This window comes from Athene noctua, chromosome 15, assembly GCF_965140245.1.
Source record: "Athene noctua chromosome 15, bAthNoc1.hap1.1, whole genome shotgun sequence".
In the NCBI taxonomy this organism is placed as follows: domain Eukaryota; kingdom Metazoa; phylum Chordata; class Aves; order Strigiformes; family Strigidae; genus Athene; species Athene noctua.
The window spans coordinates 7,683,379-7,699,010 of record NC_134051.1 but is presented as its reverse complement, the minus strand read 5'-3'; the positions used below and the strand labels follow the sequence as shown (position 1 = coordinate 7,699,010).

Here is a 15,632-nt window from a genome sequence, read left to right as displayed (position 1 = left end):
AACCTAAGATAACATATAATAACATCGTACAATGAATTTGCAGCAGTAACACAAATGTGTCTCAGCAAACTGCAGTACTACATATAGATGTTAGCTGTTGTATTGATCCAGGCCACTAAATCTTTTAATTATTTCTCATAGTAAAACTTTTCTAAATAAATTGCTGTAGCTACCAGGACTGCTGCTCTTTGGCAGCGGCAGAGCTTGATGTTTGAGTCACTTGCTACATTTTACCATATCCATGCTCTCTGTTTAAGGATTTGGTACTATTAAAAGGAGACGTAATGCATCTAAAAACTAATGGACTACTAGACTGTTAGTTCTGGAGCATAACATTCCCTGCTACTCCTTAAAACAAGTGTGTAATAAGTATTTTAGGAATTGAGCAGTTAGTTTGGTACTGTCCTCACTTGTAGGGCTAGTGTGATAAATTTGGATGTGGTGTTTCTAAGATTATTTTTTTTTCTGGTACTAGAAGAAAAAACCTTTGGCTGATGTGGTAATTAACAGTCATTACAGCTTCTGTCCTATTGAGGTCTTCCACGTGTGTGGCTGTTTGATTTTCTCTGATATTCAGCTGCCATTGGGTTTCATGATTATAGCCAGATGAATTCTGACAATGCTCTGTATATCAGTTTTAGATATACTCATGTGCATGTATTTAGCTGGTGAAGTACTTGTTTCAACTGAGAAACCTGACAAACTGTATTAGAAAGGAATTTGCATTGACCTGTCTGAGACTTGGAATTTTATTTCCAAACTGTGGATACTTCAGTTGCTGTGAGACAGATTTCTGAGTCCCTGAGACTAGGTATATTTATACAGCAACAGCTGTGCCAAATCTTATTCTCAGCTACACCTGTGTGAAAATGGGGATGGGTTTGAATGAGATATGTGTGGAAGTGGGAATAAACAGCAGAGATGGTGCTGAGGCAGATTCAGGAATGTGAATAAACGCTATCTAAGTAGGCACAGTTGCAGCATGTCTAAATGTATCTGTTAAGTATGTTGTTAAGAGGCTGAAGTTTTCTTTGTCATTGTTGTATAATCAATTATCTCTTCAGTACATTGCCCTGTGACAGCGCTGTACCGCTACTAATTTGTTTTATAGTTAATGCTGTTCACACTCATGCCTTACATTGGGTTTTATTCTGTAGCATATATCTTACTGAAATAATGGGATGAAGCTACAATATTTAACAGGAAGTTATTTAATACTTGACTACAAACCACTATACCACATACCATTATGCTTATGTGCTTTATCAGAAGTGAGGATATAATTTAATAACAGAAGTTTTCCTTTCACAGTGATGGGGAAAAAAAAAAAAAAATCAGCATTTAAAAAACCCACAGCACCTTGAATAATCATTCAGGAGAAATAAAAAGTGGAGCAATATTCATGTCTGTCTGTATCTGAAAATTGAACTATAAAATCCCAAATGATTACAAATAGTCTTTGTGCTTGCCGTCAGTGAAGTCAGCCAGCTGTGTAGATCAACAACCTATGATACTTTTTAACTGCAATGTTTTGTTTAAATAACCTGTTTATATTAAAACACTTCCACTATTCTTCTTTCCAGTGGTTGCTAGCTATGTCCATAGCAACAGATAGTGATGTCACAAGTGGAGGTCAATGTGTTGACTATATGATAAACTGGAGAGGGAGAAAATAGATACTGTTTACAAATATCTTGAATGCAGTAAGAGTTTTATAAGAAGAGGTGACTGGAGAAAATTGACTTATTTTATTCCAAGTCTTTGGTTTCTGTTGTCAACTGAGATGTGTATTTTATCTTGAAAGTCTGGATTTTTCTTCTAGTTTGAGAACTGCTGTTGCTGGAGTAGTTCATCCAGGCACCCATCAGTATTGTACAGTAAGATAACACGCAAGAGCTGTGATTTAAGCGTACAGGTTCTTAACATCAGCTGGACTGTCTTGTGGCTTAAAATGTAATAATAAAAAAAATTACAAAACCAAAGGAATAGAGTTGTGTGATAATTAAGTTGCATTAAGTAAAAATTGAAGCTGCTGAAAACCTGGGGGAGAAAAAGAACATTTTAACATAAGTGGTGTACTTATGAATATTATTTCTTAGTTTGTTGCTGTAATTGCTTGCTTCTGGATTGGTAGCATTGTCTCTCACTGCAAACATCTCTTTCATGATCAGTTATGTAGTGATTATCTTGGGGTTTGTTTTGTGGGTTTTTTAATCTCTAGACCAGCAATTGCTTGATATGAGCATGACTTTAAATATATATTTGGGATAATTCATCTGAGCATCCTTTCTGGGAGCCTCTATCTCCAAAGACTAAAAATAAGCTTTTCCGAGGGCAAACTGCTAAGATTTTAATAACAAAACTCAATATTTGATGATTCTGCTTAGATCTGAGATACTTTTTTGTAACAGTCCTATACATATATGAAGATAGTTGTGACAACTTTTTTTGTTTTTTGAGTATTCTCCTATGCATCACGTTTTATAGATTACTCTTTGGAGTTGGATGGTGGAGGTGGTTGGATGGTTCTAGTGTTCTTATGGGGTGTTTTTGAATCTTTTTGACTTGCCCACATGTTTAAACCTGATAGCCAGAACTGAGTGGAAGACACACTGGGTGAGAAACAGGGTTATTTCTTAAATTTTCCAATGATACTGCTGTTTGCGCACCCTGTTGTGAGGCTTGACTGTTTTGCAGTCAGTTATTCCTTCTCACATACAGTGATTTGAACTTGTTCGTTGAACTGAAAACTTCAGTCTTGTGGAGACGCTTGAATAGGTCTTCTGCATTTGGAATTCTAATTCTGTCTTCCAGAGTCTTTGAGACTTTATCTACAGATTTAGTAAGTGAAATCTATATCCAGTCAACAAACACCAATGAAAATATTAAGTAATGCCAGGCCAGAGACAGACCCTATGGCTTTCTACCTTTTATAACTTTCCAGTCAGGTACCAGATCACTGATGATTTGTCAAGTACAGTTTTCCATCCGCTTCTGTTCCAGACTTACACTCACTTTACACAGAACAGGTTTTGTGTAATATGTTCATGAACAACTGTGGGGAATAACATCTATAACCTTACTAAACTAAGACCTTACAAGCTCCAAAACTAGTGCTAAAGAATAGGGAAGCCAAGCTTAAAACATGGAAATTCTGCCGCTTCTATAATTTCCTCCTGGAAATGTGTCTGCTAAACCTGTCAGTAGCTAATCTTCCTTTATTTCACAATAGTACTCAACCTCTGCCTGGCAATTAGGACTGTCTTGGTTATTCTTGTAACCTTGGGACGCATTCATAACTAGAAATCACAGTCACTTCCCAGAAGCACATGTTGTGTCATGGCATAGCTAAAGAAGCAATAGTATAAACTCACATCAATTGTAAAATCAATGCATTAATTTGTGTAGTTACACTTAATATTCAGTGACTGTGTAAGTATTACATTTTTATTAATAGATGGTTGATCTGCAGTAACAATATATCTGGAACCTGAAGAATATTTTTTGAAACTGGCCTCCAGTCACAGCTGTTAGTACTTCGTTGCTATGGACGTGTTGCTGTGTAGCACATACATTAATATTTTGCTCTGTGACTGAGTCCTGGAAAACATGGACTGTTTGTGGAAGATGCATTTAAATAATTTTGATTAATAATTTGCCATCAGAATTGGAAGACACGTGGGTGGTGAAATGCTCACTCTTAAGCCATGCATGTGGTACTCCGAGTTAGGATTTCACTTGAACAGCTGTGTTTTTAACTGCAGTGTATCTGTATGTTTTTTCCAAAGGGGGAAATCCATGGGGGAAGTCTTTCAGTAATTAGGTTGTTATTACTCCATAATCACTCCCTTTTCTACTACATCACTGTTACTGTGTGGTGTCTGGCTCATGGAGAAAGATCAGTGCTTGCTGTGTAATATGAACAGAAGTTTTTAAAAGGGGAGTGGAGGTTTTCTAGTAAAAATTATCTTGTAAAGAGGGATTGATATTCATATTAGCTGGAGATAATATTGGAAAAGAGGCTTTATGAAGGCCTTTGTACTAAAATATTGCATGCTGGTTCATAAGCAGATGGCAGCCTTCTAAGAGAAAGCCTAATCAGGTTACTCTATGATTTTCATTTTATGATGTTTTTATAACCCAGTATTATCTATTTATTGTGTAATCTGGTAGACTAATAACCTAAACAATATCTAACTTTTGGGAATTATCCACTTGTGGATTTTGGTATGTTCACATAATTAATGGAAATTCACCTATTTAAGATACTGCAGAGTTCATTTGCAGCATTTTAATAAATGATGCAATTTTTGGTGCAGGAAAACAATTATTTAACTCCAAAACCTTTGTCTTAAGTGCCTTAATAATGGTATCCCCTTTGGAAAATGCTCTTTGCTTCTAAAGTCCTGATTCATGTTCTGCTGACGTTTACAGAATAATTTCCACAAGCTTTAGATCAAATTTAGAGATTATTTGGACAATTTGGAAGGCTGCAATTAAAAATCCCAGAGTATGTCTAAGTGCTAAATTCTGTCTGTAATAAATGGAAGTGATGAAAACCTCATTTGGTGCCTGTTTATATGTTCAGATACTTAGAAGAACTGGCTATATGAAATGGTTTATCTCCATCACTGCTGCCTTTTCCCATCCTTTCAGACCATAGTCTTTGGTTAGGCAGCATGTCATAAACATAATTTGTAGTTTCAAAGGCCCAACTCTGCGTTCAGATCACTCTGTCTAGTTTCTGGCTGCTTTTCTGGTAAAGGTATCACTAAAATTCTTGTAGGACATCATAATACTGAACCCACCGTTATAACTGCTTACTACTCGCAGCCCTGTATGTTGCTGTTTGTATATTGGCTGCTGTTCCCTACAGGCTTCCACTGAGCTCCAGGGAAACTAAAAAAATTTTTCTATTAAAACCTATGATTTAAAATGGTCCTTTCCCTATGCTTAAGGAATCTTGAAGGATCGGTCTGCTTAGTTTAGTTGCTGGTGGCTCCTGTCTTGAAAATGTTAGATTAAGTTTGATATTGCTTTTAAAAAGCAATATTTAGATTTTTCATTAATTCTGTGCTGCGTATGAATTACTGACAGGTCCACTCTATCTGCTGCAATCATCTTGCTTAAATATGTGGGTAAACTGAGCAGCAAGGAATCAGATTTTCCTTGGAATTCTAGAGCAGTGCTGTCATAATTTAGAAGTTGGGCAATGGAAACAAAAAATAAATCCAGGAAAATGTTTTAAGCCACTTTTGGGGTGCTCTCTGCAGCTGTTGTGCAAAAAGTGGCTGCAGGCCTGGTAAGGGCTGGGGCATGAATCTTCAGATGGTTTAGAAACACTGGAATTAATGAGTCCTTAAAATGTGACTAATTGATTTTCTTGATGCAGAGATCATGCTTGATCTAAATAAACGTCCCAGAGTCTGCAGCCTGTGAAGGCTCATGTCTTGCTCTATACCTGTCTTCAGTTAATGAAATCGAAACATTCCATTTATCACAAAACTATTAAAATATCAATAACTCATTTGGGGTTTTTAATTTAACATTAATTTTACTATGTAATTGATGACTCCAAAGAGTTGTCTTCAGTAGGTGTTTCATTTTCTAATTTTTTTAATACAAATGAATATCAAACTTCTTGCACTATTTTGAACATGTAATTTATAATGCTTAGCCCTTCAGCACTGATCTCTTTTGGTTCAAATATGCTTATGTTCCTTTAATTTTTAAAACTAACTCACTTTTGACTCAAATGTTACATTTTTCTCATGGTCTAAAAAATATTTGTGTATTGTAATTAAAAAAACTTCATTTTGAACAATTTTCTTAATAAATTTTAATTCCCTTTGCTCTTGATCAGTATATAATATGTATAATGGTTTAAATGTAAGTATTTCCTGCCCATTTAATACAGATAGTAACAGCATGCATCTTGCCAGTATTCAAGGATCACCTTTAAAACTTTGGGTGCAGTGGCAGCTGGCTTCAAAGCAGTCTGTAGTACATTTCAGTATTTTCAAAGAATTTTTCTAATGCTGCTTTCTTTAGAACTAAAGTAGAAATGAATGTAAATGTCATTGTCTTTTAATATTCAATTATTAGTACTGTTTTGGAATTTTATCTTTATTTGCTTTATCAAATGTGATATTAATTGCATTTTACATCTGCACTCTGTAAATCTATCACAGTTTCTTTGATGAATTTTCTAAGTCAATTAAGCTAGTACAGGTTCATTGAATAAAGCAAGAAATCATACTGTGATTTTTTTTTTAGTAGCTTTCATTATAAAAACCCTGTCAATAAAGATAATGTAAACAGGATCTTTAACTTATGCATGATGACTGGTATCAGAACTGAAAATATAGCCTGATATATTTTTCAAGAGCTTTTTATATATTGGTATCTACTGATAGATAGCTTTATAGAAATTCAGTGTTCTTTGTATCCACATTAGGAAATTGAAGTGATATGAATAAAATACACGCAGCCTTTGAACACTGCTATGTTCTCACTGTAATTTTCTATGTTCCCTCCTATGTATAAAAGCTAGTATACTACAGTAGGAATGTGTGATTTCCCCTATTGCTTTAAATGCTTTTTCAAAAGCAAAATAGTTGTGAATTATTAACGTTAACCACACCATGCCAAAACAGGAGGAAGAAATGCAGGAGTGTTCATTATTGATTGATTAGTGTGTGAATACTTTGACTTGGCACTGACTCTTTTTGAGGCCTATTGATGTATGAACTTCTTTCATCCAGTATAATAATTTTATATGTTGTTTCAACCTTATGCTCAAGGATATGACTAATAGCACAGCTGAACTCAGTGGGGCTTCTCATCAAGTAATATAAGTGAAGGTAGGAGTCTCTTGCTCCAAGTCGTGCATTCAGATTTCCAAGTTTGTGCCTGTCCCAGTCTGCATTGGTGTCAGCTCTTTGCTCCACAGGCTTTCTCTGGAACTTTACATGTTCTTTTATTCTTATCTGGTTTTTGAGCTTCCTGTGTCCTGTTTGGTTAAGCCCTTAAATTTTTACATGTTGTCTCTAGATGAAACCTCTAGCTTGTATAGTCAAGCAAAGACCATCTAATACATGTAAAATGTGAAGTAACCAACCCTATTGCAGTTCAAATGGGTAACGCTGCCTAGAAGGGAGTTTACAGAGGCATTTGTTATGTAGCAGCCCTAAGCAAGAATTGACTTGTGTTATACAGTGACATTCACTGACTCCTTCAGGCCTACACTTGTGCTAACTATAGGGTTGTGCTTTCCTACCTGTTTTAGATTATGACAACTCTTCCCTCCCTATCTACATGCAAAACATCTGGGTATATCAATTAGGCTCTTAACTTGCTGATGTTCTTGTCTGTGATGTTGCAATAATTAGTGATGCCATAAATACGGAAAGTTTAACTTCTGAGGTTCTGCTGCCTTTGATTTTTTTTTTTTTCCTCACTAAACTGTGTGTTGTTATTCCCTGACTGTCAGTCTTTAATAAGCTAGCTTTCATTTGTTGAGAAGGTTTTCAATAAAACTGACTTTGCTGCATACTGATGTTTGCCAGGACTGTCATCAACCCATAATGATGCAGTTTGCGGGCTATCGGTCTTTGTTGTCATTTGCCATTTCTTGTGTGACTTCTTATTGCCATTTAAACTGTTTTAGTTTCATATGTTGTAGCTTTCTGCATGTCAGTATAAACATCTTACGTAATCTAAACAGAGAAAAGGCCCAGAGGCATCAAATATCTTAAGTATTACTTGTGAATGTGTTTGAAATCAGGCTGGTTTTGATTCCCCAGCATCTTGGTTTAGATGACCAATGAATATCGTATCAGTCTGTCAAGTCTGAAGTGTTGTACAATTTTTGCCTGGTGGATACCATTCTTCTGGTTTCAAGGCAATTCTTTCTTTCCTAAATAGAGCCATCACACTGGAGAATCAGCTGGTGATCCTTGCAACATCACTGACTGATGCAGGAGGGTACTATGTCCAGGCCGTCAATGAAAAGAATGGGGAGAACAAGACAAGTCCATTTATTCATCTCAGCGTAGCAAGTAAGTATCCAAATTCCAGAAAAACCTGCTGTTGTACTGAGGTTTAAGACAGTATTCACAAAAGTCTGCCCTAATAAAAAGAGTTTTGCTAATGAAGGGTTGGAACTTTAAAGGAGGTCAACTTTCCCTGCTTGTTTTGGAGCATATTGAACTCCTTGTGCAATAAGAGGGACCTAAGAGAGTATATGCCCTCGACAAATCATCCTCAAAGCCTTTTTCCTGATGGTTTATTTTGTGCAAGGCAGGTACATGATGATATCCCTCGCTGTTTGTTGTGAAGTTGTGATCATAATTTCTTTTTAATGCAGGAGTTTAATGTATTGTTTTTCATTGTGCGTAAGTAAACAAGTCGCTCTTCTGAGTGCGGTTTTATTAATGAGTCTATTCCCAGTCTGTGGCATTATTTTTACCGGGAGTTATCACAGTGTCCCAGGGAACATGCATTTCATTGTTATTATTTTACATTGCGCAAATTGTATTAACGCCTACCGTTACAGACATATTCCATGAGTAGATTTCACAGTAAAGGGGAGGGAAAAACAGCAGAGCAATGGGGTCAGAAAGATGACTGCACACTAAATACACGGACACGTGTGTTCAGCAAAAATATGCACATGTAACTCTTGTAAATGTGTTTGGTTTGTATGAGAAATTAATGTTCTATTATATGTAGAATACTTTGACTTATTTTCTGGGGGCATTTGCTACGAGTGTTTTCAATGTAGCAGTGAGATAGGGGGTATGTTAGCTGTTGTGTGAATGTTTCTATTTTTGATTGTAGAGACAAGGAAGATATGATGGGGTAAATTATTGATGATGCTAGAAGCTTTACTGACCGGCTAGTCTGATGGTTTGGGGTTCTAGAAGATGCAAGACTCGGGTCTGGGGCAGTCAGCATGATGAGATGTCCAAGATCACTTGATCTTAGATACCATTAGATCTGAGAATCCCTAAGGCTCATTTTCTTATAATAGCACAAGATGGGAGTCTGGGTTTCTGGGCAGGAAATCTGGTAAATTGCTTTTGGAAGTATGCTTTTTTTGTCAGAAGTTCATAAAAAAACATTATGTTCCTGTGAAACATTTAATTTCTAAGAAAATATGATTTTTCTTCTGCTAAAATTCCTAACCAGATTTCAAGGAAAGTTGTTATTATATAAGTGATGGAAGCCCTGTTATTAGGATCAGGGATCACTGAAGCTGAAAGCTGTATGGTAATGGACAGCAGAAGGGACAAACCTGTGTTTTCTTCCCAGATATGTTTAGAAACTAAACGAACTTCTCAGGGCTTTTATATGTATCTTTCTGAAGTGGAAATAATATTCCAAATCCAGTTTGAATTCTGGCTGTACTGTGGCATGTAAATTGTAAACATTATTATTTCTGACAGTATAAAAAGGTTTGCTAACACTTTAGTAATTTCATTCTTAAAGCAAATTTGTATTGTTTGTATTATGTGACCAATAATGTACTTCCCCCTTTAATTTCATATCTTAATTAATGCTAGAAATAGTCTGTGATCATGCATGCACAAGAAGTGCTATGCAAAGCAGAAGGTAATACGGGCATATGGAAACGAAAACACTTCAAAAAGCATAATGGCTTGATACCATGAATACAAAGTCTATGTGGAATCTGAAAAATAAGATCAAATGGATAAAAGTAAATGAAGAGTGAGGCAAGGTGGAAAGCCAAAAATGGGTTTGCTTGTTAAAATTAATGTTGACCAATGAGGTTTTTAAATTAGCATCTTGATATCCAGGATTATTAATGCTGTGCATGCATTGAAGAAAGACACTGGCCACAAGGCATTACAGTGTCTGTAAAGTAAATGAGATTAATGTGGTCATTCTGAACTTTAATCTAAGGAAGAAACACATGTGATACATTAGATAGAAATTAATAAACCTTTTTGGTCCAGTAACAGAAAATAATCAGGCAAAAAATACTGTCCTGAAGCAGTATGCAGAAAATGGTTGCAGAAAAATGATGTATTTCGGAAGAGTACTAAAGAATTCCAGCAAGAGTTGGAAACAGGTTGTTAAATCCTGTTTCCTGTACATCCAGGTATGGAAGATATCACATTGAACTGCCACTGTCTGAATCTTGTCAGATGTTGAGTGATGACACTTGTCATTTTCCATTAGGACATATATAAAATTGAAAAACAGTTTAATCAAAATCAAATAAACCACAAGTTAAGTGGAATATCCAATCTATGTGTGAGTAGATTATATATTAATTATTGAGTACAACCTTGCTACATGACTCAGCATGCATATTGCCACTTTTATTGAGGTCAAAAGGGGGAAAAAAACCTGTAGATAATTCCCAGGGCAGTCATCCACTGAGAACAGTGTTAGCTGTGTTGGATATGTGTATCTTGTTATTCCTTGAAGGGTATCAGTGTCAGACTTGCTCCAGCCTGTAGGAAAAGCACATTTGCAGAATCAGTCTCACAGCTGAGAAAGCTGTAAGCGGTCCTGTTCTGATCTGAAATACAAGACTGACAGAAGGAGAAAGGTATAGCCCTGACCTATGTGCAAGATGAGTTATAGGGCCTTATAATGAAGGTTAAAGTCAGTGCCTTGAATTGTGGCTGGAAGTAAATGGAGTTTGAGCGACATCTAGAAAACATACTAAACTGTCCTTCAGTTAATAGCTATATTTTATACGTGTTGAATAAGATTGAGGATGTTGAACATGTTTCAAAAATCCAGTCTAAAAGCCCTAATTGTGATGAGTTTTCTGGTAGGGTTCTGAGGCTTAAATATAAAGACCTTTTATTTTTTCTCAGTCTAGCCCATAGCTCCTTCAAGTCACAAGCAGCATGAAGTCTTCCATCCACCCGTCGCCCCGATGACAAACGTAATTCATGGAAGCTGGAAAACAGCTTCAAAAAAAAAAGCCTTCTAGCTTGTCAGCCTTGCTTCTGCTGTGTTGGGGTTTGCTGTTGTCTACGTTCTGAGGTTGGTCAGACATTGAGAATGCCTGGCTTACAAGTGTGTAAATGCACTTTGCAGTAAAGATGTATTAGCCAATAGATATGGTCACTCTGTGAGAAGATCCAAATACTGAGCAGTATTTTCCCTTAACAGCTGAGTCCCTAGCTTGGTTAAACATGGGTGTTCTGCCTGCCTGCCCTCTAAAACCATGTGTCTGGATTTAAAAGTCTAGGTCACCAAATCAGTTAAGCTCACAGCATGAGGCCCAGTCCAGCATGCTTAAAACCAATGGTCTCTTCTTTCAAGTGGGCAGGCTTCTACTGATTGAAAGTGTATTACATCATTCCTGAGGTGACAGGCTCTGGTGAAATTAAAATGATGTCCAAAAGACAGCATATTGGGGGAGTAATGGCACATCTGAAATTAGTATGAGTTGTCCTAAATTTAAAATGTCTTCAAATCAGTTGAACTGTATACTAAGCTAATGAAAATCTTAGCTGCTTTTTTTTTTTTTTTAACCATATGTCCCAGCTTTCATGTAAATACCACAAAATTTTGGCTAGGAAAATTGGAAAATCTGTAAGTCAAGAGTCTGGCAACAAAAGTAGTAACAAAACTCGGTTTGCTTTTTGACTCAAATACATAACTTACTCCCTGTTGAAATTTCACTAGTAGTGTTTTCAAGGATTTGAGCATTAACTCCATTGCTGGAACTTCCTAACTTGACCAGAGGGGTGTGAGAATTAATCTGTCCCTGAGCTGTTGCAAGCTTCTTAGACGTAAATGCTAGTTTTCAATAAAAACAACTGAGAAATCTTTAATGTTCTTTCCTGTTTCTATCTATTCAACAATAGATTTTATGATAATATCTTTAATTCTTTAGGCTTTTTATTTCATGCCTGCTCTCCCACAGACAGACATACACCTCAGTACAGATGGTCAGTTCTCCTCCTAAAGACTCTGGTTTGTCAGGAGAATGAAGTGACATGCTTGTGATCTTACCAGTGTTGGCAGGACACTTAAAGATTGAGGGGATCATTAAAGTAAGGCCATACTATGTGTTCCAGCTAAATTTGTCTGAAACTCTGCACCAAACCTCTTGTGGTTGTAGTATGGAACTTAAAAAAACAAACAAAACCCAAACAAAACTCCAACAAAACTCATACATAGTAATTTGCTGTAGGTTGTAGCATTTATGTGTGAAGGTGTTTTGGGGGGAAAGGGGGAGAAGGGGTGTTAAGAGATTTTTAAGGAAACTGTAAGGATTTGTAGTATATAAGTCAAGAGTTTAAGAAGCAGGTGGGTTTTTTGAGGGAGGGGAAAAAAAGATTACAGGGAGCTTCTTACTACTCTAAGGATCTGACTGAGATATTTACCAAAATGTATGCAATGGGTGTCCTTGTTCCTTTATTACGTGATGATGTGGCAAGACTGTGGTACCACTTTAGAAGTTTGAAAAGCTCTGCTGAGATTTTTCTGTTGTTAAGTTAAATGCAATGCTGTAGCTGTGAGCTGCGCTGTTCCAGTCTTAGAAACTTTTAACAGTTTGCAAGTTGAAATATTTATGAAAAATTTGAGCAAGTGTCCCCCAATAAATGATTTAAATGGCAAGTTTGCAAAAGGTGGGTATGTGCAAGCTGTTCTGACAGCTTAGATGCTCCTGCTTCAATTGGTTTTGCAGCACTAATCATCTGGAACTGCAGTTCAGGGCCTTGCTTCTGGACCTTCTTGTTAAGCAGTGAAATATTGAGACGCATGTCGCTTCAATAGATTTATTAGTAAATTAGATAGTCTCAAGACCTATTCATAACCGTAGGAGATACAGAGTGTTCTGCAGACTGACGTCTTTTTCTGATGCAGGCTTTGTAAAAACAGAAAACAAGATTGATGAAAATTTTCAAAACCTTGCCAGCCAGCATTTCTGAGGAGTCAAAGATAATAAAGCCAATTATCATTTAACAAAGATAAATTTTTCCCTTGAGCACTGGCAATGCTTAAAAAAATACAGTAAAAAGAAAAAAAAAAAGTTGGGGACTGAAAATTAAACTCCTGGCTTGGTTGCATTGCAATTAATTTAAAATACGAGGGTGTCATGTTGTTCTGCCCAGCTTCCACTTGCAACAAGAAGAATTTTATTTTGTTATGGCAGACATTAACATGAGGCTAAATGGACCCTGTTTGTCTCTGGTCGGTGCCTGTTTTGTTCTTCAATTTAATGTATCACAAAATAAATTTTACAGAAGGAAGAGTCTCATTTCAGATTTTGCACTGCAAGTTTTCGTTTGTCTTCTGTTATAAAGGAAGGTTCTCACAATAGCACAAGATGTTTAGGTCACTTTCAGTATCTGTAAAAATGAAATATTTTTTACGTTGTTAGAAAACAGTGTGGGGGGAAAATGCCATATTACCTGTCCATGTATTTGGTAGAATATTACTTTTGACATTCTTCTGCCAGGTTAGTTAAGAAGATCAGTTTTCAGAAGATTCTGAGCAGACATTTTCCTCTCTGGAAGAGAGCATTTCACTCACATAATTTTTCATATTAACCATCAAGGTTTGCTCAAGTCAGCAGATGTTGAGGATCCTTCATGGATATGTCTGAAGCATACTGCTGCATGAATATTTCATAGCTAGTTCCAGCTTTCAGGTGTAGGCAGGAAAAAAGAAAAGAAATGGGCTGGCACCACAAGGGAATAAATATTTCTATTCTGAGGTCAAATTCATGCAAGCTCTGTGGACTTGTCAAACTGTTTTTAGTTCATGCCAAGGGAATATACTTCGCTTAACCTCTTTGGGTCTGTGCTGTTGAGGTGAAATTAGTGCCTCAGTGACGCTTTTTTTTCTTTTTTTGGTGGTGGAAGGAGAAGGAATGTGGGATGAAATGAAATCGCGTTTTTGTGCTGTGGTTGTACATGATTGCCCAGTATTTGCTTAGAACCTCAGGCAAGTCCAGTGTAGCACAGCTCAACCTTCTGAGCACTGGTTTTAAGTCCCTCTGAAATAATGACATTTCTTTCCTTCCCCATTTTCTACAGAAGTTTTTTACTTTCTCTTTTTGTAGCTGAACTTCCAGGAAAGAAAGCCCAGTGTTTGTCATGAATCACAGAATCATCTAGGTTGGAAAGGACCCTGGAGATCAACTAGTCCAACCATTCTCCTAGCACAGTTCCCACCTACAGCATATCCTTAAGCTCCAAATCGACCCTACTCTTGAACACCTCCAGGGATGGGGACTCCACCACCTCCCTGGGCAGCCCATTCCAAGGCCTAACAACCCATTCTGTAAAGAAATGCTTCCTAATATCTAGTCTAAACTTTCCCTGGTGCAACTTGAGGCCATTCCCTCTTGTCCTGTCGCTTTCTACTAGGCTAAAGAGGCTCAAACCCAGCTCTCTGCACCCTCCTTTCAGGGAGCTGTAGAGGGTGATGAGGTCTTCCCTCAGCCTCCTCTTCTCCAGACTAAACAATCCCAGTTCCCTCAGCCGTTCCTCATAGGACATGTGTTCCAGACCCTGCACCAGCTTTGTAGCCCTTCTCTGGACATGTTCGAGTAACTCTATGTCCTTTTTATAGTGAGGGGCCCAAAACTGAACACAGGAATCGAGGTGCGGCCTCACCAGTGCCGAGTACAGGGGTGAGATCCCTTCCCTGTCCCTGCTGGCCACGCTATTGTTAACACAAGCCAGGATGCCATTGGCCTTCTTGGCCACCTGGGCACCTGCTGGCTCATATTCAGCTGGCTGTCAATCACCCCCCCAGGTCCCTCTCTGACTGGCAGCTCTCCAGCCACTCCTCCCCAAGCCTGTAGCGCTGCTGGGGGTTGTTGTGGCCCAAGGGCAGCCCCCGGCATTTGGTCTTATTGAAGCTCAGGCAGTTGGGCTCAGCCCATGGCTCCAGCCTGTCCAGGTCTCTCTGCAGAGCCTGCCCTCGAGCAGATCAACACTCCCACCCAACTGGGTGTCATCTGCAAAATGACTGAGAGTACACTCAATTTCCTCATCCGGATCATCAATAAAGATGTTAAACAGGAGTGGCCCCAACACCGAGCCCTGGGGGACACCACTTGTGACCAGCCACCAGCTGGATTTAACTCCATTTACCACAACTCTGGGCCTGGTCATCGAGCCAGTTTTTTACCCATTGTCCAAACCTTGAGCAGCCATTTTTGCCAGGAGAATGCTGTGGGAAACGGTGTCAAAAGCCTTGCTAAAGTCAAGGTAAATTACATCCACAGCCTTTCTCTCATCCAATAAGCAGGTTGTCCTGTCGTAGAAGGAGATCAGGTTTGTCAAGCAGGACCTGCCTTTCATAAACCCTTGCTGACTGGGCCCGAGCATCTGGTTGTCCCTCGTGTTGCATGATGGTGTTGAGGATGAGCTGCTCCATCAGCTTCCCAGGCACCAAAGTCAAGCTGATAGGCCTGTAATTTCCCAGATTATCCTTTCGACCCTTCTTATAGATGGGCGTCACATTGGCCAATTTCCAATCAGTCAGGACCTCCCCGGCCAGCCAGGACTGCTGGTAAATGATAAAGTGGCCTGATGAGTACCCCAGCCATCTCCTTCAGCACCCTCGGGTGTATCCCGTCTGGTCCCATAGACCTGTGTGTGTCTGTGTGACGCAGCAGG

The 15,632-nt window shown here is 38.1% G+C and overlaps 1 protein-coding gene across 1 annotated transcript in view; it reads left to right on the top strand.

Moving 5' to 3' along the window:
- Positions 1 to 15,632, top strand: part of SDK1 (sidekick cell adhesion molecule 1) — a 416,654-nt gene that overhangs the window by 193,007 nt on the left and 208,015 nt on the right. The window contains exon 5 of the mRNA XM_074918870.1: positions 7,927 to 8,060. Coding sequence (XP_074774971.1) covers positions 7,927 to 8,060 — 134 coding nt within the window. The remainder of the gene's footprint in view (positions 1 to 7,926; positions 8,061 to 15,632) is intronic.